Source organism: Scatophagus argus, chromosome 5 (genome assembly GCF_020382885.2).
Source record: "Scatophagus argus isolate fScaArg1 chromosome 5, fScaArg1.pri, whole genome shotgun sequence".
Lineage (NCBI taxonomy): Eukaryota > Metazoa > Chordata > Actinopteri > Scatophagidae > Scatophagus > Scatophagus argus.
Window position 1 is genome coordinate 23,898,363 of NC_058497.1, and position 22,695 is coordinate 23,921,057.

Sequence of the window (22,695 nt, forward strand, 5' to 3'; positions counted from 1 at the left end):
TGGAAGTGACAGAATCTTAACTCTTGTGTAGACTCTTTTGTTGTTGTTGTTCAGAGTGAATGAGAGCAGCAGCTGCTGCGTAACTGGATCAGATTGAGATATCTTCTATATTTATGAAATTTCTGTGCAATGGCGGCAAGATGCCAATAAATGATAGAAACACATCAAACCTTTAACGCTGAAGTGGGGCTTCTTATTGATTTGTGAAACATTTAACAGTTTGGCTTTACCAGAATGTATTACACTACTGCCGCCAACAAAAAATGATTGCATCCAGAGGTCCACACACTTCGATTAAACGTTTAATCTGTGCCCAGATGCTCCTGTAGCAGGTTAAAAAATGTATCCAATAGCCTTGTGTACCTTTTCATCACTCATGAGCCGAGTAAGTCCATTATCACAGTCGACATCAAGACACCAGACTCCTTGAGTTTATCGATACTCTCTGTTAGTTTGTTTCCTAAAAAACCAAAGGAGGAAAAAAAAAAAAAGTGCTTTCGGGTGCACCGGAATAACGACCTTGAGAGATCCGTCTCTCAGGGGGAGCCTCTGTTACACCTGTTCATAATGGGCCCACTTCCCATTGTTTAATGCCTTAACAATCACTGGACAAGTTCATTACCACTCAGTTTGTGACAGCGTAACTTGAGGCAAATAACTGCTGATGGATCACTGCACTCTGACTGCATGTAGATTTTCACCAGATGCCAACAAGCAAATATCAGTCTGAGGCAACTGCTTTGGGAGGGTAAAATGCCAGGAACGTCTCAGAATGAAATGAATCAATAGCCTTGCATTAAAAATGACCATTGTGAAGTTAAGATTTTAAATTCAATTAAACAGGTTCAATCAGCTCAACACTTTATAGACTGAACTATGTGCATACATCCTCCTCAGTCTAGACTGTAATTCCTGCCTATGATTTATAAATGAATTTTGTTTTTTCTGAATATTAATGAAAACTCTACATTCAAACAACTTTAAGACATCCTAGATGTCTAATTTGGGATGCTGGTAATTATGGTTGTGTTATTATCACTGATTTCGCACCCTCTAAGTGACTAAAGGTTCATCCAGTTCAGGGCAGAAGGCTAACAGCAAAGCTGAGCCGGATCAGAGGCGGACTCTTTCTGCCCTCTGGCACGTTCACGGCATACTGCCTGGAATCTCATTATTTTGCGTAACGTCAGAGGAGCCATCAATCTAAACTAGAGCCTGACCGATACTGGATTGTCGAGGCCGCTTACATTTGCATAACAAATGTGAGTGAGTCAATAAAGCTTTACACTTTCAAATCATTGCTACAATACATGTGATGATACAGTTGTTGGATTCAATATATTGCGATGCTCTGAGCAAGAGTTTATGCCAGCGATATGTGCGTACTTCGTCTGTCACAGTTCATGTTGTTGCAGTGGAGTGGAGGAGTCAAATGGCTTAAAATAGATTACAGTACTGCTGTTTGGGACTGAGCACAACACAAGACGAACCACCACCACCATAAGTCTTTGCATGTAATCTGTTCATTAAATTCTGTGTAGTGTTTTTGAGAATCGGTGCATTTTCTGAAAAACTAATGTGGTTAATTAACATTGTATATATGATTATATTTGCCCCAGAGGGTTGTGATGTACTTGTGTGTTTGCACATGTAACGCTTCGGTGTGACGCTGTGGTTTGTCTGTGCACAACTTCCCAGTTTCCAAAAATAAACCGTCCCTTTCTGTTCCCACCGCCTCCCGTCTCTCAGCTCCGTATTGCTAAGTCCCCATTTCATGGTGGGCTCTATCGCCATCCTTCCTGAGCCCTTATCCCTCTCTGTTCTCCGTCTGACAGCTCTCCTCCTTTCCTCCACCTGCCCTCCCTGACAGTGCACTGGGGGATTGATAGAGTTGTGCTTCGGTGTCGGATCTGGAATAGAGACAACTCACCTCCCTGCTTCCACTGGCCAATTATCCCCTTCCCTACTGGGCTGAAAGGACCTGGCATTATAGATAACCTTCCAGTGAGAGAATGAGGGAAAGAGTGCTCACTCTTCTGTTTTAATTTACTCGTGTCTTTGTGTCATCCATTTCTCAGGTCCTCCGTCCTCGCCGATCCCAATTCTTTCATCTCCTCCAGTTGTCTTTCCTGGTCTTTCTTCCTCTCCATCACATTCTCAATAATCCTCTTTCTGCTGCTGTACAGCTACAACAATAGCCAGAATCCACACCATTGAACTGTGAAGGCTTTTTTTTCTTCAGTACTTTTATTTACTCTGGGAAAGTTATCTGAGTGAAGTCCAGATCAGGCTTTCAGGCCAATTCGAATCTGTATATAAAGTATCTGCTGAGAAATGGGCCAATATAAGATCTTATATTGATATATATTCTTTTCATAATAAAGCAACTGCATATTTCGCTAACAGCACAAAGTAGGCCTGCGTTAAAATTTAAACCCACAGACATTTGAAGTGCATTGAGAAAATAAAGTTTATGAGCCTGCAGTGCAGGTACTATAACCAACAGGGATTAGACAGCATATAATTTGGAGAGCCTCTCTGCAAACTCAGAATAAACACAATACTGAGGTTTAAATTCTCTTTTGAGCTATAGAAACAGCACTTTGATGCAGTTCTGCTGACAACATCGCTGTAGAATTGTAATTTTTTTGGACACATGATGGGACATTTGGGACAGCATTGGAAATGTAATTGGAAAAGATGCTACATAGAAGATGCCTCGATTGGTCCTGATCGACTTAGGAAATACTGAACACATGCAGTCATGCTGCAGCAGAGCAGTTGTTAAAGCGCTAGCAAACGTGCAAACCTTCCCCTAACTGCTCTGTTATAATTCAGACAGGAAGTAGGCGGTTGACAGGACATCTGTGGGCTGCTGTGTTGCATGTCGAGCACAGATGCTGGTGACAACAAACTGCCATGGCCATGTATCAGCAATGAAAGACGAGAGGTTATGTGCAGAAATTTTGTTTGTTTGAATTTGAGTTTGAATTTAAAATACAGCAGCCGTGAGCAAAATTCTTTGAGGTAATAAACAGCGACAAGTCTAATCGACCTTTTCCGTGTTCAGATGAGTTTCAGTCAAGCGTGTTCTGTAAATGTGTAATAATCGATCCCCAATCCCCCGTCTGTCCATCCAGAGACAGAGGACCGTGTACAGACTGACGCTGGTGAAGGCCTGGAACGTGGAGGAGATGCAGGCCTACTCAGAGCTCATTGCCTTGGGCCAACCGGACTTCGTTGAGGTCAAGGTAGGGTTCAGCGTCATGCACTCAGTGTGCGTCGTGTTTTCTCTCTCTCTGTTATTCTCTGTGATTATCACGGTTTATTCATTCTGTTTGTCTCTGCAGAAGTCTCCCTCTTTTTTAGATAGTTTTTCTGGACTGAGTGTGTCTGGAGGAAACCCTCTTGACAGCAAAGCCTGTCGTGTTTGCTCCTCATTAATAAGCTTCCTAAAAGCAAATGAGCCAATGGCACAGACTTTACGGCAATAAAAATATATCTTCTAAAACATACGCATGATCTGCAAAGTCTGCAAAGCCCTGATGTGATATAAGGACAGTAACGTCTCAGAAATCTAGTCCTGCTGTATTCCCCACTGAAAGGAAACAAGTCGAATTTAAATCGCTTTTTAATGGGAAACATTTGCACCGAATTAGTTCAACAGCCCCAAACATGCCTAAATATTTAAAATGAAAGTGAATCACCCGCTTCAGTCTCACACTCCCCCAATTTAAACATCAGTGGAACAGACTGTGCAAACAACCTGATATTCAAACTGGTTGCTGAACTATCTTCAGGTTATGTATCATTACAAACTCTTGGTTTACCTAAAATAAAGAAGATGAGGACTTCGGTGTCCTTTTAGCGTGCAAGCAAATTTGTGTTTGTCTCACCCCATGAGAAAAAGATAGAAAGATGCATCTTGATGACAACTGCAGGATTTGTAGAGCCAAATTTGAGTTCATATAGGCGTCACAGCGTAAGAGTCATAACTCACTGGAACGTCAGGCTGTGCACCACATAGACTTTACCCCGGTCATTTGGTGAACATGTTACTAATAGTAGGCGAAGGGCACCTGGTGGTAGTCAGAGCTGTGGTTGTCACCTGAGTCTTGGCTCATTATTCAGCTTATCACTTCATGCCAGCAATAACCGGAGGAGTGCACATATCCATCAGGAGTGTCTGGGGGCAAACTGAAGCCAGTACTGATCACTTGGGGCCCCTACCGGCCAGTTAACTCTCCTGTTATAACAGGAGCGATAAGGGGAGGGCTGAGTCAGCAGTCAGTGTTGGTACAAAGCAGAACAGTCATGTAGTTAGAAATGCCAGCCTGACTGGATCGCCAGCCAGACTTTATTTTCCGTGGGGATTTTGTGCCCGGTGGTTTATTATCCAAACGCTGATAGCATCATTATGCTGTAGCCATTACATTGTGCAATCAGCACTTACCTCATAATGATTTGTTTAAATGAATGTAGTTGACAGTGAGAGGATGTGACAGTAACACTGCCTGATCCTAATCTTTTGTTTTAGATTTGACATGACTTGGTTGTCCGAAGTACCAGAAAGTGACATTTTAGTTACGGGTGGCTGAAGTGCAAAATTACTCTCTAACTCCCAGAAGTTTAGGAACTTTATCAAAGAGGAGTTTGTGATTGGTTGCTTTTGAATGTAATTCATGTTGAAATGTTTTGTGCTCTAATCTCTGTCACCTTTCAAACTTTTAGCTCACCGCTTGAGACCCGTCAGCCTACTGCAGTGCACCTCTTACTTACATGTCATATTCATTTCTGTTTCCACCTCTTTTGTGCATTTTTTCTGCTTGTTTGCCAGTTCATGTGTTGCATGAAATGGATTCTGAAAAAAAGAGAAAAATCAAATTAAAAATAAGTATAGTGTGTAGTGGCTTCTGAAAATGTTGGGCAAAGTGTTCTCTGTCTGATGTGACTGCTGCATTATGATTTCATAGTTTGTGTCTGTCACAGCTCTCACCACGCTGCTGTGTGATTGTTAATTTGCTTGTGGCAGTGAGCTTGTCTAAATGAGCTGAAGGTTTTAAGGGCCACAACGGTGCGTTTCTTCCTATGTAGCTGCTAAGCCTGTTGATATATGAATATTTATTCTTTTAGAGCTCTTTGTAACCCTTTGTGTAGGGAATTTGCATACAATCCACTTCCAAAGTCTCCCTTTTTAGTTGATGTTGCTTCTAAAGTTTAAAACACTTTATTAATAGGGAAACAGCCAGAAGAGGTACTTTTAGTCTTTGTTTTGATAGTGTATTCTGCCTACACACAACAAAAACTGTAGTTGAATTTGCTGTCTGGTGCAGTTTGGCCCGTGTTCCTTTTAAAGTGCCTAGACTCTCTAAAAATTAGGCCAGCACAATTAATTTTCTCCACCTCAACTTGCAGAGATGAGAGAGAGCCCTGACCTTTGAAGTCAACCAAAGTTGGGATTCACTTGTACTCTATTTTAATTTCTCTGCAGGGGTGCGAGCTAATTGGTTTGAACAGGTGATCGGCCCATTTGTCAGCCCCTCCCACCCCCCACCACACACACACACACACACACATGCACACACACGCGCACCCACATGAATGCACCTCATCCTTCCCCTTGTGTGTCCTGTTATTACATGCTTCCCTCATCATAAACGTCCTGCTCTAAAGGCAAAGGAACAGGTGAAAGGCATCCCACAGGCAAAGTTAGCATTCGTGAAGCACCTGCTCCCACATAGAGCCCCCACAGGGAAATACCTCCCCACATCCTCTCATTCATAGTCCAGAGCACATCTCACTCCTGCACTACCTGGTAACAGAGTTCCTCCTGTGGCCTGTCTCCACTGGGATCCCACCGCTCCCAGCTGCTGCAGCTACTACGTTCTTTACCCTTCATTTTTCCAGGCTCGGTTTACCTGTACTCTGAATGGTCTTATTCAGCAGCCTGCTCACAGTTACACAGAAACACACCTGGGAACTGCTCACTCAAAGCAATCTTAGCTTTTGACCAGCAGCAGATAGGAGCATTTAGCGGTTAAGCTCCTCATTCAAGGACACCTTAACAAGGAATAATGAGAGAGAGCAGTACAGTCCAAATGGGTGGCCAACATTAGCTCATCTCAGGTACAGATCAGTGGCGTATTAAAGGAGGAAAAACAACATCTAGATGAGGAGGAAATACATTCTTCATGTGCTGGCTTGAGATCACCGTACAAGTTGAACATTTTCTGTATCAGTTAGTTTGAGATTTGGTGATTGCGAAGGTCATACCTCCTCATCGTTCTCTACTCTAGAATATACATATCATATGTGCTGGCCTGTACAGTAATGAAAAGAAATTGTGGTAAAGAAATGCTTGAAAACAGTGTCATCATCATAGTTTGTATGTGAGAGAGCGCTGGCAAGCTTATTTTTCATCTGTAAATTGTCCAGTCCAGTACTTATATCACACATCTAGGTCTAAATATGGGCCTGATTAGCCTGTTTCTGTTTAGTATTTTCACTTTACAAATTTATGTTATTTTTGTTAGCCTATGCCAGTATGAACAGATTCCTTAAAAACATGGGAGATTCATAATGATGACTAGATACTGAACTAAAAATGCTCTCCGTCAGTACTCGATAGAAAACCCACTTCAGTTCAGCTAATGAATGAGATAAATGGCTGCAATGGTCATCATCATACCTGACAAGGTACAGTTTGCAGTTTGGTGTCCTGTACCAGCAGCTGACACTAAAAATATGAAAGTGAACAGTTTCATTAAAACATCATTGGAAATAGTCCTTTAACTGGGACGCATTTTCTCTGGTAAGCAGCAGAAGCAGCCTTTTTACAGTGTGTCCTCTGCCTTTCTATGTTCTTTTTCCTCTGGCGTTGCTTGTTGGTGCTGATGGTGCAGAAGTAATAGAACAACACACACACACACACACACACACACACCCCAGAATTAGTTATGGCCCAAGATATTTTGTTGAAACTGTGCCAGTGCAAGTGACAGGAAGTAATAATGTCGTAGCCTGGAGCAGCCTATTGATTTCGCTGTTCGCTCGGGACACGTTAGCACTACCTGCAGGTAATCAGTTAGCCAGCGTTTCACACTGCACACAGAGAGGCAGAAGACCGAACACGCTCACCTCGAGCAAGTGACGCCCACTTGAGCTCACGCTTCACAGTGATAGATTATTAGATTGGAAAGACTGAGGTGTTTTTTGTTGTTGTGTTGTTGTTTTTTTTAATGACCATAACAGAAACAAACTATGGAATTTGTTGTTTAACTTTAATAACGCTATGTTAGCATTTGTACTTGCATTGTACATGAAATAAGTAGGTTTTACGGTAGATTTTTATTTTAAAGATTGCATAATATTACTCATTGTTTATGCACTTGCATAACAAAACCTAACATATTTATCCTTTGCAATTTTTTAGGTTTTGTACTGAGAATGAAAAGGCATCATTCATTTTGATTTGATGACAGTAGTTTGAGCAGTCTCAATGCACCTCATAATTAAATTCCTATAAATAAAACAATTAGTGAAGCATCTTTAATTAATTGTAATTAAAGATTAAATAATTAATGTCTAATTTATGTGTCAAAAGTGCCAAATTTTGCAGATAGTTTGTGTTGAACCTGTCAGCACAAGGTTTGCTAATCACTGATACAATTACAGTATTGACTTTTCCTCCATTGCTGTGGTTCAGCTCTTGCACATGTAGGATGTGACGGTTGGTCTTTGTCTCGCCGCAGCTACGTTCATGCTGCTTTGTGTACACGCAACTTTCAGCACAAAACCACCGCTGAACTTTCAGCACCATCCGAAACCTGCACGAGCGTACAATTTATCTACTCAAAATAATGAATTGGGGGGCCCTCCGCTCTAATGAGGTGTTCCTGTAGTCGAAGTGTTGAGGAATGTGGCGTGGAATCCAAAACTTTCAGAAGAGCCAACAGGCAGGCAGACTAACAAGCTCACACCTCCGCCATCAATCATCCACCGAGTGCCTCCCGTGCCGACGGAGGCACGCTGTGTTTGCCTCCACTGTTTCTCTTGTCATACTTTCCATCCATTGTCCATCCGGTGGAATGTATTTGCACCCATGCATGACCCACATGCAAAATGGGAAGCAAAGTCTGTGACAGTTAAAGATGGAATTATGAATCTGGGAGATAAATAAACGTCCTCGCGAGCGCATGCAGAGGTTTGCCTACGTGCAGCTCGGAAAAGAATATATTTAACTGGAGACATCAATTATTTCTCTCCCTGTGATCTGAGACTGACACAAAAGAGCAGCTGTCAGGATGGTTGAGCAGACACTGGTGACACAGGACATCTGCACCTTAAACTGAGCCTTATGGGACGCCATTTGCATTTGCCCGGCTAACACACAAAATGTTGCTGGATAATGCATCAATGAGTGGCTGTCGATGAGATGCAAGCTGGCAAGAAGAAGTAAAATTTAAAAGCACGTCTTGGTGTTTTTTGTGGTCCTGAGGTGGGAGTGGGCCGACTGAAACTGTGGGGTTCTCGTCAGGCTTGTTCCTGAGCCAGTTTGGTGATTCAGGCTTATTAAGAACGTTGAACCTGTTTTTGTTTTAGTTTTAAACAGTCTACAAACACACTTGACTATTTTATGCTGTGGTCTTTTACAGAGATGCTAGGGGGCAGCCAGGCTCAGCGGGTCACCAGCTGTAATGCAAGCATACAAACAAAGGAAATGATAGTGTAGCTCAGAAACATGGAGAGGATTGTGCAGGCAGAGGAATCCGTCCTCTTCGACGTACTGCATGTTCGGTTCGCTCATGCAAAAGAGTTCGTTTTTATGCTTAAGAAGTCCTTTTGTCCTTTTTTTTACTGGTTTCGTCCCCGACTCTCGTCTATACGCTGTTGCATAGTGACACACACACACTCCGCTCATCTCCTTTTTACTTCGCTCTGTCTTTTCTCTGTGCCTCTTTCGATCCTGCTCATTGTGTTTGGATCTGCTCTTGCACTCCACTTTGTCATGTGCTGTAAATGTCAAAGCCGTTTTTTTTTTTGCCATCTGTGCAAAAATGGATTTGACCAGCTGTGTGACAATTAAAGCATCCCCATCTCCTCTCTTCATTCCTCTACATTAAGCTAATCTCATCTGCTTGCGTGCTGTGTTTTATTGCTGTTTAAGTAATCAACAACTGGTTTCACGATGGGGTTTATGATGTGCCGTTAATGGGTGAAAAACACACACTGGAACCGAGTCTTCCCATGAGAACTGGCTGGCTTTTCTATTAAAGATTTCTCGTAGGAGTGTGTATTGATCCCCCACAACATGGCATTTCACCATATCAGAGAGTACAACACTAACAAGGCAGCAGGGAGCATTGAATTGGAAAGGGAATCAGAGATACCCATCAAATGTGGCCGTGGTGAGCGCGCTCACACTTGATGCAGGAACTTGAGATGTTAAGGTAATTAATCTCGACTCACATTTTCCGCTTTGTTCGTACGCTTCTTCCTTTTGTTACTCATAGAGATGGATCAGTTCTTGACAATAGCATACACAGACAAGAAACCCTCTGCGACACCTCTGTGTGGGATCAGTAGATGCTACAATATGAACGATTCCCGTACCAACATCTTCTGGATGTCAAAAGAGAAACATTTGCTGCTGCTTTATTTTCATTAGTTCCAGTGCTTCTCCCTCACAAACACACATGATTAGTTGGTAGTGGCTGTGACAGTGTATTTCATTTTCATACTTAATACCCACCTTTGACCTGGCATTTGTCCAATATACAAGTCCACAGTTGGTAATGATTCATGGGCCTGTCTTTACTTTACTTTTACTATATTTTGCACTAAGTGCCTCATTAAATTTGACCTTCAGGAGTGAAAGTCATACTAAACTCTTCCTCTAATCCTGACAATCAATTATTTAAACTATTCTCAGCAGCACAGGTGAAGGGTCAAGATGAACTCTCGCTTTCTTATCTCCTGTTTGTCTTTCTCTAAATTATCACCTCTGTCCCGCCCTTATCTCTCTGTCCCCTGCTTCACTTCCTCTCCCTCCGAGTACTACGCTGTATTGTCCTTTGCTGAACAGACGAACCCCTCTAGCTATCGACTTCAGCATCATGAGCCCAGTAATTGGTGCATCCCAGGAAGAACTGGTGGCAGTATGATGGAAAGAGTTGCTCTTTCGTATCTTCAACTCTCAAATTAACCCTCACAGCTGACTGGTGGGAGATGAGAGACCGTGGGAGACCTGATTAGCATCAGGTCTGTTGAATGGCTTTAATAGTCCTAATAATGTTGACTTGACACCAAAGATTCTGTACGATCAGATGTGTGAGAGTCCTCACACAAAGCAGTGCTCTCTTGCAGGATCACATCACACCACTGAACTATCAAATGTGCGTTCATCTTTGTAATGAGTCCTACTGTAACGTCTCTCTTGCTGTAATTTTCAGCAGACTGTTCTTGCTAGATGCTTGGTGGCTGATATTCTCAGTCACCTGAGGAAGAGCTTCTTTTCCTGAGGAATCCCACGTATGCACGAGTGTCCCGGTCATCACGGTTTCCGACCCTGTTCACTTACGTCTTTGATCTAAAAGCAGATGTCGCTTCAGTTCCTTTTTGAAATACTAGCCGTTCTGGCAGTCTTTGTGACTGAAACTCCTGCCATCCGTGTCCCAACAGTGAACCCTCTTTCAAAGTCACTCACATCTTTTCAAAATGAGCTGCGCCTGCTCTGCATTTTTATACCCACACAGACTGTGGTTGGATGTTGCTTAGTTGCTTAGTTGCACCATGCGTTACACCTCTGAGGAGACATCTGCATTTGTTATGTTTCTCCCCTCATTTATTCACGATTTTTCATCAATTTGTCATCCATCTGTATACACACACACGAGATTTGTGCGTGAATCTTGATCAAGATGAAGTGTAGATCTGTAAAAATGATGCATTGCTTGGGTGTGTGTGTCCGCCATGGCCAGCAGCAAGATCTTTGTTATTGACCCATTAATTATTAATCCATCATTGTATATGAAGCAAAACATTCTGCCTACGCAATTTACCATCCACTGTCCAACTGGGTGATTTATCATCTCAGCGTTGCATCAATACCACTTACCTGCCACTGGTCCCTCACTCGCCCAGGAAGGAAATGGATTACTGAAAGAGGTAGAGAGAAGGAATTGGGCAGGGTAAATACACAAAGATAAATTTTGTCAAACGGCTCTATGTTGCACACGGGGACGGGGCCCTCGAGGATCAGCATTTATGATTTCCATTGAAGGCAAAAGACATATATTCTTAGTGAATAGGTGAAGGGCTCTCACTCTTTCCCTCCATCTCTCCACCCTTAACACATAACTTCCTCGATGATACGGTTCATTCATTCCCTCCGTATATCTCAAAGATCTTTTCCCATCTCCTTCGATTGCTTCCTCTCCCTGCCGGGCCCATTTGTGATTTATACTGGGTCCTGGTTAGTTGATCTTTATTCAGCAGGCCTCCAGGCGAGGCTGATAACACCAAGGTCCCTCATCAATTCTGTCCAGCGGCCGTGCCCTGCCTCGCCCTCGGCTGCATCCTTCCTCTCTCTCCAAACACAACCCCTAAAGATTAGGTTCACTTTCTGTTTGCGTTAATTTCCTTTGTGCGGTGAATTCACAAGCAGCCCTATAAGACCTTTGCGGTTAAATTACTGAAGAAATTGCTGCAGTTCTCTGGAGGCCGAGATCCCCCACGGCCCACTGGACAGCCTCAGATAGATGTGAATTGGACTCTTGAAATAACTGGCCCAATGGGAGAAGCAGATCAGTTGTAAGAATGTTTCTTGTGTTGTGTACCACAGAGTTTTCTGTTTCCTGAGACAAACCGCTTCCTTCAAGGGTGTAATTCCTGCTTGTTGACTGAATTGGCCTCAGCCATCAGATTGGTGGCTTCTTGATATATGACTCCTGTGACAACGTGAAACCTTTCAGATTCAGTGGTTCAGTTTCTCAGGGTTCAGGCTCTCAGGTCATTTGCCTTGAATAGTGCTCAGCGAGAGGCTGGAAGCCCACAACAACTTGTCACAGCCTCTGACATTTATGATTGAGATTTCCAGTTTAACATCACATTGAATATAAAATGCATAATTATGTTTGTCTAGATGCTTGATTTAATTTTTAATAGGCTCACAAACACTTAATTCCTCCGACATGCAGACACACACATAAACACACAGACGATTGCTCTTGTTTTTCCTCCATGAGCTACCTGGGTGAGGATCACACGGTGTCTCTGGCCAATGGATCAGAGAATTACGCTAGCACAGCTGCTCCCTTGGCTCTGTTACAGCGTGTGTGTGTGTGTGTGTGTGTGTGTGTGTGTGTGTGTGTGTGTGTGTGTGTGTGAGTGAGAGAGAAGTGAGTAAAACAACTTTCACTGATTTAAATCCAGCTTGTTTGCACCAAAGGGATGTGGTAGTACAAACAAAACATTGTACTTGTGCAAGGCTTTTTACACTGCAGTTAGAAAACAACTGCAGTTCTGCTTGGTCTACAAACATGTTATGTAGTACAACTGTGTGAAGACTTAAGAACACCTGTGTAATTCACCTAAGCAGTTCCTTTCTGTAAAGCAGGGACTCTGCTGTGTGTTTGGTCGTATTATATGGAGCTGTTATTCCACATGAGCGCATCCTCGGTGTGTCCGTCCTGTTGGAGGCTGCAGCCTGATGCACATTCCTTCAGTTAGTATTTAATGGGCATCGTACACACACTGTCTTCCTCACGCCTTTCTGCTCTCAGTCCAACTCGTCAATAAGAAGTTGCCATAGGGAGCTGTTGCTCTCCTCTCCTTCCTCTTGGCTTGTAACCACAGCACAAATTTGCCAGTATTGATCAGAAAAGACTCGGCGTCCAGCCTGCTGTTCTGATTGATTTCGGTGGCCAAGGCCAGATGGGTTTACCCTTCCTACTCCATTTCTCTCATGGGGAAACTCCAGACTAACAAAATAATTTTTTTTTTTCAGATACAGTTAGCTCTTTCATCTTTATCATTTTTAGTCTGTTGATCACATGAAAGCTTTAATTGGCCTAATCTATTGACTTCACTTCACAGTGTATCAGTCTTTTGCTTCTGTTCTGCTGCTGTACGAGATAATTATTTACGGCAGGTTGTGTCAGTTTGTGGTCCAGCTAATCTCTGTGCTTATCTATTCCTGTGTGAGCTGTTACTGACCATCAGGGAGGATAAAACCTTCAAGGGCAGTGAGTATGATTTGTTTCTGATCGTGTGTTCAGGGAGTGACGTACTGCGGCGAGAGCTCGGCCAGCAGTCTGACCATGGCTAACGTCCCCTGGCACCAGGAAGTGGTCGCCTTCGTCCAGCAGCTCGCTGACATGTTGCCTCAGTATGAGATCGCCTGCGAACACGAACACTCCAACTGCTTGCTCATCGCACACACCAAGGTAAGAACTCAGAAGAGACTGAACACACTGTTGGATACAGCAGTTTAGCCAGGATAGCCTTACATTGTTACTGACAAAACCTAAGACTTTGGCTAATTAGTAAAAAAAAAAAAGGTCCGTCCTTAGGCTTGTTTAAGTTTCTGACTCTGAGAATTTGGAAAAGACATTATAACTCCCCAAAACTACTGTATCTCTCTAACCGAATCACACACACACAGGCTACACTGGCTGTGTGATCTCCATTTGATTACTAATGTTATAGCTAATGTAATATTTTTCCACTCCTTTCGGAGCACGCAGGGGGAGGCTTTCACTTTTGAAAACCTCTGGCCTTCACCAGCTACACACAGCGAGCCTCAGATTTTTGCTCCTACTGAAGACTGAAGTAGTTTAAATTGGATGTTAAGTCCTTAATAAAATATTCCTTAGAACCAAGTATTAGTTTATTACAGTTAAAGACTTTTTCTCATCCAACACGTTTTATATTAGCAGCGTGAAATGAAGAATCAGTCTGCCATCTCAGCTAACTTTTCCAACATTTCAAGGAGTTCAAGGAGCACAGATTAACCGATTAGTCAGCCTTATTCTTTCTTTGACACTATGGTTATCACATTTTAACAGGTAAGTTTGCTGCATCAAATTTGGCTAAATAGTTCATTCAGACGCAAGAAATTGATTTTCAGTAAACGAGTCACTGGCCATAGAAAAATACATTTATAAACAAGTTTTCTCCAAATTAACATTTCTAAGTTATCATCATTATCAGAGGACCCAGATTGTGGATACTGCATTAAGCATCCCACACATAATAATGAAAAATGTCTGCCTCTTTGATTCTGTTGTGATTCTGCAACAGTTCCTTTCAGGCGCAAACACACGCATCCTTTATCTCCATTTTCTTTCGGAGTGGCTTTCCAGACAGCTCAGAAACTCACTGCAGGTTCCTAGATTTAAAATTGGTGTTTTGATTTAGTCTTTTTTATTATTTATATAATTTAGTCTCCCTGTCTGCCTTTCTATCCAAATATGCAGCCATCCGATTTATTCCGCCTCACCCGCCCCAGAAAGTATCAGGCACCGGCGGGTTCTGCCAACTGTCCATCAATAATTAATGAATGATTAATTACCATCTTGGCTCTCTCTGGCAGAGTAAAATTCAAGCCAGCCAGCTAGCACACAGACACACATAAACACGCACACACATAAACGTTGGGCTTGATGTGTTATCACAGTTTATTTAAGCACCCAAACTCTTCATCCTCCTTTGCTTTTATTTACTGGTGTTTTGTTTTCTGGGACTGCCTACAGACTGTTTACCTCTGTGCTGTGTGGAGGGACAGCAGGAGAGAGAAGGAAGCCACGCGCTTGTTTATCCAGCCAGTTTCCTGCTTCACAGTTGAATGTTTATTTCATGTTTCTGCTCACGTTTCTGAGGAATGCAGAAACAAAAATCGCTGGTTTGAAGTCACGAGAATCTGCAGTCCGCACTTGAAGGTCAAGGTTTGGTTCAGACAGGATGTTGACAGCGCACATCTTTTTGTCAGATGATGGCTGGGAAGTTGTTCAAGAGAATTTGGATCAGAATTTTCACTTTGCTTGTGCTATTTAGCAAAGTGACTGCTAAAAATGGGCTAATATTTTGGCAACAAAAATCCATATAATTGATCCTGACTGTTTAAAAGATCTGTTGCAAGGTGGAAAATGACTGACTGACTGGCTGCACCTTCTGCTTCCTATCCACTGATACAACTCTGCTTTCCATAACCTAGTTTACTTTAGAAAAGCAGTCGATGGGAATGCACCTGATTTCATTTTCCCCCTTTTTTTGCACTTTTCTCCTGACAATCAGATGGAAACGCAGCTCACAGGAGCCTGCTGACGTGTGGCGTCACAGAGCCTCTAGCTTAGCTGTAGTCTCTTCGTGTAACACGTGCGCTCTGTGAGGTTCAGGATTGTTTTTATTGTAAAATGCACTTTAGAAATTCTGGTTTCTAAACTGACAAGCAGCCTCACATATAGATATCTATCTATATGTGAGGCTGCTTGTCAGCTAATCTAAACCAGGATGACCAGGATGAGTTTCTACCTTTTCTTTGTAATACTCATACAAAGTCACCTGAGATTAGAAAACGTATTGAAAGCCAGTTGTTCCCTTAATTCCTTCCTTTTCTCAGGCATCAGCGGGGACACGATCAATATTCCACTGAACTAATTTCCAGCTAGCTTATTTCATCCCCTCCTTCTCTCTTTCCTCTTACATCGCTTTTCCATCTCTCTATCATTCTTTTCGAACGCAAATATAACGATGGCCATTTGTGCAACCGTTTTAGACGCCTTAATTCACTTTCACGTCTTGGTCTTTCACTGCCTGCATTTCTTAATATACACACTCACACACACAGCCTCTTCATCTCTTTTCCCGTCCTGCTCTCACTCGCACAGATTGCAGTATTAGAGCTTGATGCTCTGAAGTAGGATCTTTCTGCCTGTTAACTAATAGCTCCAGCCGAGGCGACGTGAGAAGAATGAAACTACATTTTGCACTCACGGCGTCTTTTGAGGCTTTTCAAGGTTTTTATTTTTTAACAGCAGTAAACAGCAGTGGAGCGACATACAGGCATAAACTGGAAGGAGAGGTAAACACAATAACAGCTGCAAAAATGAAAAATAAATAAATTGGACCAAAGATAAGTTTAAGATTTATTTATTTATTCTAAGATTTTGCTCACGCTGCTCATTGTGGCAAACACAGATTCGCCTTTTTCTTCCTTCATTTGACTTTGTGTGTTGAATTAGTTACTCTTCATGCCCGGGCAGTCATCAATAATCCAGCAGAGTTTGGGAACCGGATGCGTTTTTAGGTTCCTCCTGTGAACAGTCTGATGTTTTTCTGTTGAGTGTCTCCTGTGTCCTGAATGTTTTCGTGCAGCACAGTCTCAGCAGGAGGAGAATCTAGAATGTGAAGTTCTCCAAGTTTTAATGTTAACTTACGTAACAGCAGAATTTAAAGTGTAGCACAGGGAAGCACATCAGTCTCATTTTGTGTGTGTGTGTGTGTGTGTGTGTGTGTGTGTGTGTGTGTGTGTTACTGCACAGTCCTCAGATCTTCTACTTCCAGCTGGATGATATCACTGTTTGATGTAGTCCTTTAAAAGACTTCAGAGCTGAGTGAGAGAGCGAGAGCTCACGCTCTAACAGCTTGTAGATATGAATAGATGCTGCACTGACACATCATCATCATTAGTTTGTGTTCAACCTCTGGGATCTTCCCATCGATGGGCATTTCTCTCTTCCTCTGCGTCTCTGCCTCTCCCACACCTCCCTCGTCTTTCTCTGCTGCCCCTTTCCTTTTATTTTCCATCCTCTTCCATCCATCTCAGTCCCATCTCTCTTGGAGGACGCTGCACTGATGGCGGCAAGATGGCGAGATGTGTTGCCTTACCAGTGCTGTCAGTAGACCTGTTGCGTTTGTGTGTCAAAGCCCGAGTGAAGTCCTCTGTTTTTTGCAGTCAAATGTTTAACTGTGAGGAGCCAGGAGAGATTTTAAAGATATGATCAGAAATGATGCATCTTTGTTGTCTTACTGGTCTGACAAACACGTCAGACTGACAGCTGAGCTGGCAAAGAGTCACAGTGTTGTGAAAACTTGAGCTGGTTGGTTTCAGCCGCCAACTAAACTGACTGACCAACAGTAAGGCCTTTTGTTATTTCACAATAGATGCATGCGTTCATTATGTCAAGATGACTGTTGCTTCAAGCTTCATAGTCGCACCAGATGTGACAATGAAGCCTCAAGTTTGCTGTTTTTATCCCGCTGCATACAGAATTCTTTGTGGTTTATTGAAAAATGAAAGCAGATCCATCTTTTTCACTGCTGTTCGAATTGATTGTGTTCATATTTGATTTAGATGTGGACACATTGGCACCACTTTTCAGACAGCTCTGTGGTTTATTGACAGTTCTGTAGCTCCTTTCACCGTAAGGGAAGGTACTGTTTCTGTCAGTCTCCCCGACTCGTGATTGCAGCTAGACTGCATACGTGCAAAGGTTTCTCACGCTCGACTGCTCGTCTGTACAACATAGCAGGAAGGTCACGACAACCTGCAACACTAAACTGGTGTGAAAGATTGGAAGGTTGGAAAGCAGTTATTTGATTGGTTGTGTGCAAAAAACCCATCAGCAGCAGCAGCAGCTCTCTGTGTGCACAGGCAGGAGGGACCATCAGTAACCAATGAGATGTGATGATCATCGCTTACACCTGTGTGTGTGTGTGTGTGTGTGTGTGTGTGTGTGTTTTTGTGATCTCATGGGGGCAAAAGCCTGTTTGCACAGCTACATGTGGGGACTCACCTACCTTATGGGGACAAAATGCAAGTCCCCATGGGGAAATGAATAACTTTTAGAGTGAAGACTTGGTTTAAGGATAGGTTGAGTTTGAGGTTTAGGTTAAGGTCAGGGTAAAGGTCAGGGTTAAGGTCAGTCAGGTTATGGTTTTGGTTTGAGTAAGTCTGCAGGAAATGAATGTTAGCCAATGTAATGTCCCCATTGGGTATGAAAACCTACACTCTATGTATGTGTGTGTGTGTGTGTGTGTGTACCACTGGCATGTGGAGGCTCAGTGAAGAAGCTGTCCTCAGCATCCTCACTGGTCCTCAGTAAAGACGCTATCCGTAAAAGACGCTTGTTCTCATCCCCAACAACACAGCTTTGCTTTGTTGCTTAGAGACTGAAATTGTTTGCCGAAATGTGGGCTGAACAAATATCATCCCTTCTCATTACCAGAAACATTAACTGCCAGTAGGTGCTGTTTTAATCCCCCACCTCCCTCCTCACCCTTTCTCAGGCCTCATTAGCAATGCAGTGGGTGGCGTATCTCTAACAGCTGAGGCAGGGGGAAGGCATGTAAAGGCTAACGCTCAAGCCGTTACTCCCTCAGCGGGCAGTCTGCAGTCTCTAAAAGCTAAATGCAACAGTCGTACCCAATGACAATTTAAAACCTTGAATGTTCTCGAGTCAGCCGTTTGAGAGACCAAACTTTGCTGCACATCAGACCTTGGAGGACAGGTTTTTGTTGCATGTTATTCCTACTTCGCATGCTCTCTGTTTCTTCCCAGTCTTTTCCACGGTTACAGACACCAAGGGAAACATGTTATTGTATCAACTGGAGTGCACTGTTGCATGCTGGGAAAGCGAGAGGTCACACTCTTCAACAACCCCCCCCCCCCCCCGTGCTGCTTTGGGGAAAACAAGCAGGATTAGAGAGGCAGAATGATGTTGGAGGCTTTTTTCTCACTGTCAAACACTCAGGCCTTTCTCTCTGGTAGAGAATGTGTGTTTCTCACACACACACACACACACGCACACACTCTCTCTCTCTCTCTCTTTTTGTCTGCTCGCTGTCTTTCTGTCCATTTATTTGTACTTTAGTAAGATGGATGGCAGTATGGGTGAAAGAGTGAGAAACAGTGATTGATAAAAAGAGAGATGTGAGGTGAAGGGTGGAGGTGGAGCTGGTGAATCCACAGCCATTCAAAGAAAGACTGAAGTAACAGCAAGTGGCAGATGTGAGCGAGATACTGTGTAATCACTGTTGGCCTGTTTGATAACATCTATAAGTCCGTATGCATAGCTCTTACGGTGTGTTACGTCACTCAGAGTTTGTTCATGTCTGAGCATTTTGCTTTGCCTCCGTATGTGTGAAAACAGTTCTCAAATAAAAACTTACTCTCTGTTTTTCTTTGAAGTTCATCGATTCTGTTGGCAGTCGGACAAGAAAACAAAACACTGACACGGAATAGAAAAATGCTGAATATTGGACCTGATAATCAGTCGATCTTGACTGTGTTTTGATAAAAACCTCACAGATTGCGAATGTTGAGTTTGTTGGGTTCATTTGCTGGTTATCAGACGCAGCACACAGATATAAGACAGCATTATGCGCCATGGTAACAGGAGGATGTGTTTCAAATAATCAGCGAAAGGCAAATCAGTCACTGAAAAGCAAATAATTGGATTTACCCAGCGTTGAATTGATTGTTAGCTGTAACAAAAGCCAGCTAGAGAATAAAACCAATGTCATAATTTTCCATGATGTTACTCTGTTACATTACTGCAGCCTTCACTTGAAGGTTTTTTTTCATTTCTTGTTAAATTCATCTTGAATAAATTCCAGGTATCATGACAGGTGCTCACTCTCCTTTTCTCTCTCCCCTCTTTCAGTTCAAGGTGGATGGCGAGTGGTGGACATGGATCGACTACGAGCGTTTCCAGCAGCTGGTCCGGACTCACGAGGAGAGTGGGGGTCAGCAGGGCTTCTCATCCTTGGACTACATGGCCAAGACTCCCAGCTGGGCTCTGTTTGGAGCTCATGAACGAGGTTTTGACCCGGCCGACACACGCTTCCAGCGACGCAACAAAACCAAAGACATTTCAGGATGCTGATAGGTGAGAGTGAGATAAGAGAGGTAGGATGGACAGAGCAGAGCGAGTGCTGATCTCTGTGGCGAAAAGGTAATAAATAAAGAGTTTATAGTGTTTTTTATTTCCGTCCTCTTGGAGTTTCAATGCCTCTTTTTGCTAGACAGCTTCTTCTTCTTTTTTTGCTGTTCACAGCTGCCCTCGTCCACATGTGAACTTTTCTCCCTCTTTTCATTTCCCTTCGATTTAAAAGCCTAAATTCTATTCCAAGAGCAGCCCAAACCTGCTAGAATCAACTCTTTCACCCTCGTTTTCCTGTCATTGCCCTTCACATTGACTTAAGTGCTTCTTTTGCTTTGTGTATGTATGCTTCTCTCTTTTTTGAAGGGGTCATTATTATAATGTCAAATGGCTTTGATCCGCGCAGCCATCTGGCAGCACTCGCAACGGTTTACTCTGTTAAATCGGAGCCTGGCTTTGGCTCCGTCATCAGCCTCGTTTGACATTTTTATAATCGGGTTTGTAGCCAGGCAGCCGTACAGCTCAGGATGTGATTAGCAGGTGAGGAGAAACTCCTCTCCTCCTGTTGTGTGTGTGTGTGTGTGTGTGTGTGGGAGCGACACACACCTTTGCTCTTCCTCCTACTCATTAAGACAACAGTTGTATGTACTTGGCGGTGAGAGAAGAACATCAGGGCTGCGTCTCCGCTGGAAGAGCTGAGCTTCTTGTTGCTCTCTCTGTGGTTTTTATATGTATATATATATATATATACACCAAAGGTTACACTGCTGCACATTCCCAACAGTGTCAGCTTGGTTGTTAGAAAATATTACAGCTTTTATCCTGCCATCGCTGTTGACGATTAAAAAAACATCATAACATATTTGACTTGTTTGAGTAGGTTGATACTGAAAATATTTTGTGTATCAGAGTTACTGTTTCTATGATCAGTGGTTATAAAACCATAAAGTGGGTAAATGAAATAAAACTGTGATAAAATTGTGTCGTTTTAGTCTTGCAATTCAAGAAACAATAAATCAGTAATAAATTGCCGAGCAAGTGAACTGTTAATTTACAACACATTTAAAATATTCAACCTCAACAGTCTTATCTTCATTGAGCCATCGTCCAGGATGAGGAGTATGAAGACGAGCATCGTGGGCGGCGGTGGTGTAGCCACATACTCTCCGCCTCCTCGAGTGCCAGAGTGAAGCCTTTCTCTAATGATATTTCGGTCAATCCAGATGTACAAATCAAGTCCATTTTAATGTGTTTTGTTTGAATGTAAATCCAGATGTAAAAATTCATTTTCATTAGTTTTGTAAGGTCTCTGATGTTGCAGTGCCTCCCTTTTGAGAGGAACAACAAGGTGTGTGGGTCTGCCACTGTAATAAACGTATTCAGAAAACTCTGCTCTGTCTTCTGTTAAGCTAAACACACCACACGCAAAAAGGTGCACGAAGGCGTTTGTGTCTCGTCATATCTGTGGCGTTTTCTATTTTTTAATGGCAGCAATGTGGAGAGGAGCTATCCAATACAGTGCAAGAAGAAGACGTCTATAATTCATCAATAACTTCACAACAGAAGTTTGGGGGTATTGAAGAATTATGCGACTTGATCTTCACTTCTATCAGTGTAATTACCACAAACAAAGAGGAAATCGCAAACCTCTGGTGGGCTGCCTCCCTTTGACTGTTGGTGGATGGCTCTGCTGCACAAAATGGGAAATATTCTAACCCTCCGTGTCTCATAATGCAAAATGCTTATTTCCATCTGAATAGTAATTTCCTCTGTGCCTCTCATTCTGGATGTTCTTTAAAAAAGTAAACAGCAGTGTGAGATGTGAGAAATAAAAATCAAAAAGTACTTAATCCTTTGTGCAACAGGAAGCGTTTAATTATTTATGAGATTATGCTGCAAAACAAATGTAACAATTAACGGCTACCGAGCAGAGTCAGCAATAAGAAGAAGATCAGCATGGAAATAGAGGCAAAGAGTCCCTCACTGAGCTGCTGCAGACTGGGGTATTTGGTTTGTGGTGATGTGGGATTACACAGAGAACTTCCTCCTCGGTGGCTAAACGGTAGATGATTGAGTTCACCAGGTGTGAAGTCATGCAATTATAAATATGTAGCAGTAGGGACGGTGCTTTTATTATGTGTTAAAAAAAAAAAAAAAGAAGAAGGCTGCAAACGTTGATGAGTAAATCAAAACCAAGCATGCAAAGCCCCTTTGAATAAATAATGGTTAAAAAGAGGTCTGCACTTCCCAGCCCACGACAGGAGCAGGCTGCACGTCTCAGGAGAGAAAACCCACCTGGAGAAGGTGAGGCGAGGAGCCTCCAGCCCCTCCACAACTCCCAACCAGGTTAAGCTAGAGAGTGTATGTGCTGTCAAAGTGTGTTTCACTTGCTGAACACGTGTCTGTAATGAGAAAATTAACCGATTTGATGTTTGTTTACATCACAACATGTTGGAGTGTTTCTGTGGGAGTTTGTGTCCATTCATGCAGTAGAGCATTTGTGAGGTCACACACTGATGTTGGACCAAAAGGCCTGGCTCACAATCTCCGTTCCAGTTCATCCCAAAGGTGTTGGATGGGGTTGAGGTCAGGACTCTGTGTGGGCCAGTCAAGGTCTTCCACACCAAACTCATCCAACCATGTCTTTATGGAGCTTTGCTTTGTGCACTGGGGCACAGTCATGCTGGAATAGAAAAGGGCCTTCAACAAACTGTTGCCACAAAGTTGGAAGCATAGCATTGTCCAAAATGTCTTGGTATGCTGAAGCATTAAGATTGAATGTTGGATGCTCTTGTAGCCTAAATGCATTTAA

General features: G+C 42.8%; 1 protein-coding gene across 2 annotated transcripts in view; it reads left to right on the forward strand.

Annotated features, from left to right (window-relative positions):
- tyw1 (tRNA-yW synthesizing protein 1 homolog (S. cerevisiae)) overlaps nucleotides 1–21,273 on the forward strand; it is a 48,493-nt gene extending 27,220 nt beyond the window's left edge. For both annotated transcript variants that reach the window (XM_046389873.1, XM_046389872.1), the window contains 3 exons: nucleotides 3,141–3,251; nucleotides 13,278–13,445; nucleotides 19,665–21,273. In XM_046389873.1, the coding sequence (XP_046245829.1) occupies nucleotides 3,141–3,251; nucleotides 13,278–13,445; nucleotides 19,665–19,886 (501 nt within the window). In that variant the 3' untranslated portion in view covers nucleotides 19,887–21,273. The remainder of the gene's footprint in view (nucleotides 1–3,140; nucleotides 3,252–13,277; nucleotides 13,446–19,664) is intronic.
- The last annotated feature ends 1,422 nt before the right edge of the window (nucleotides 21,274–22,695 follow it).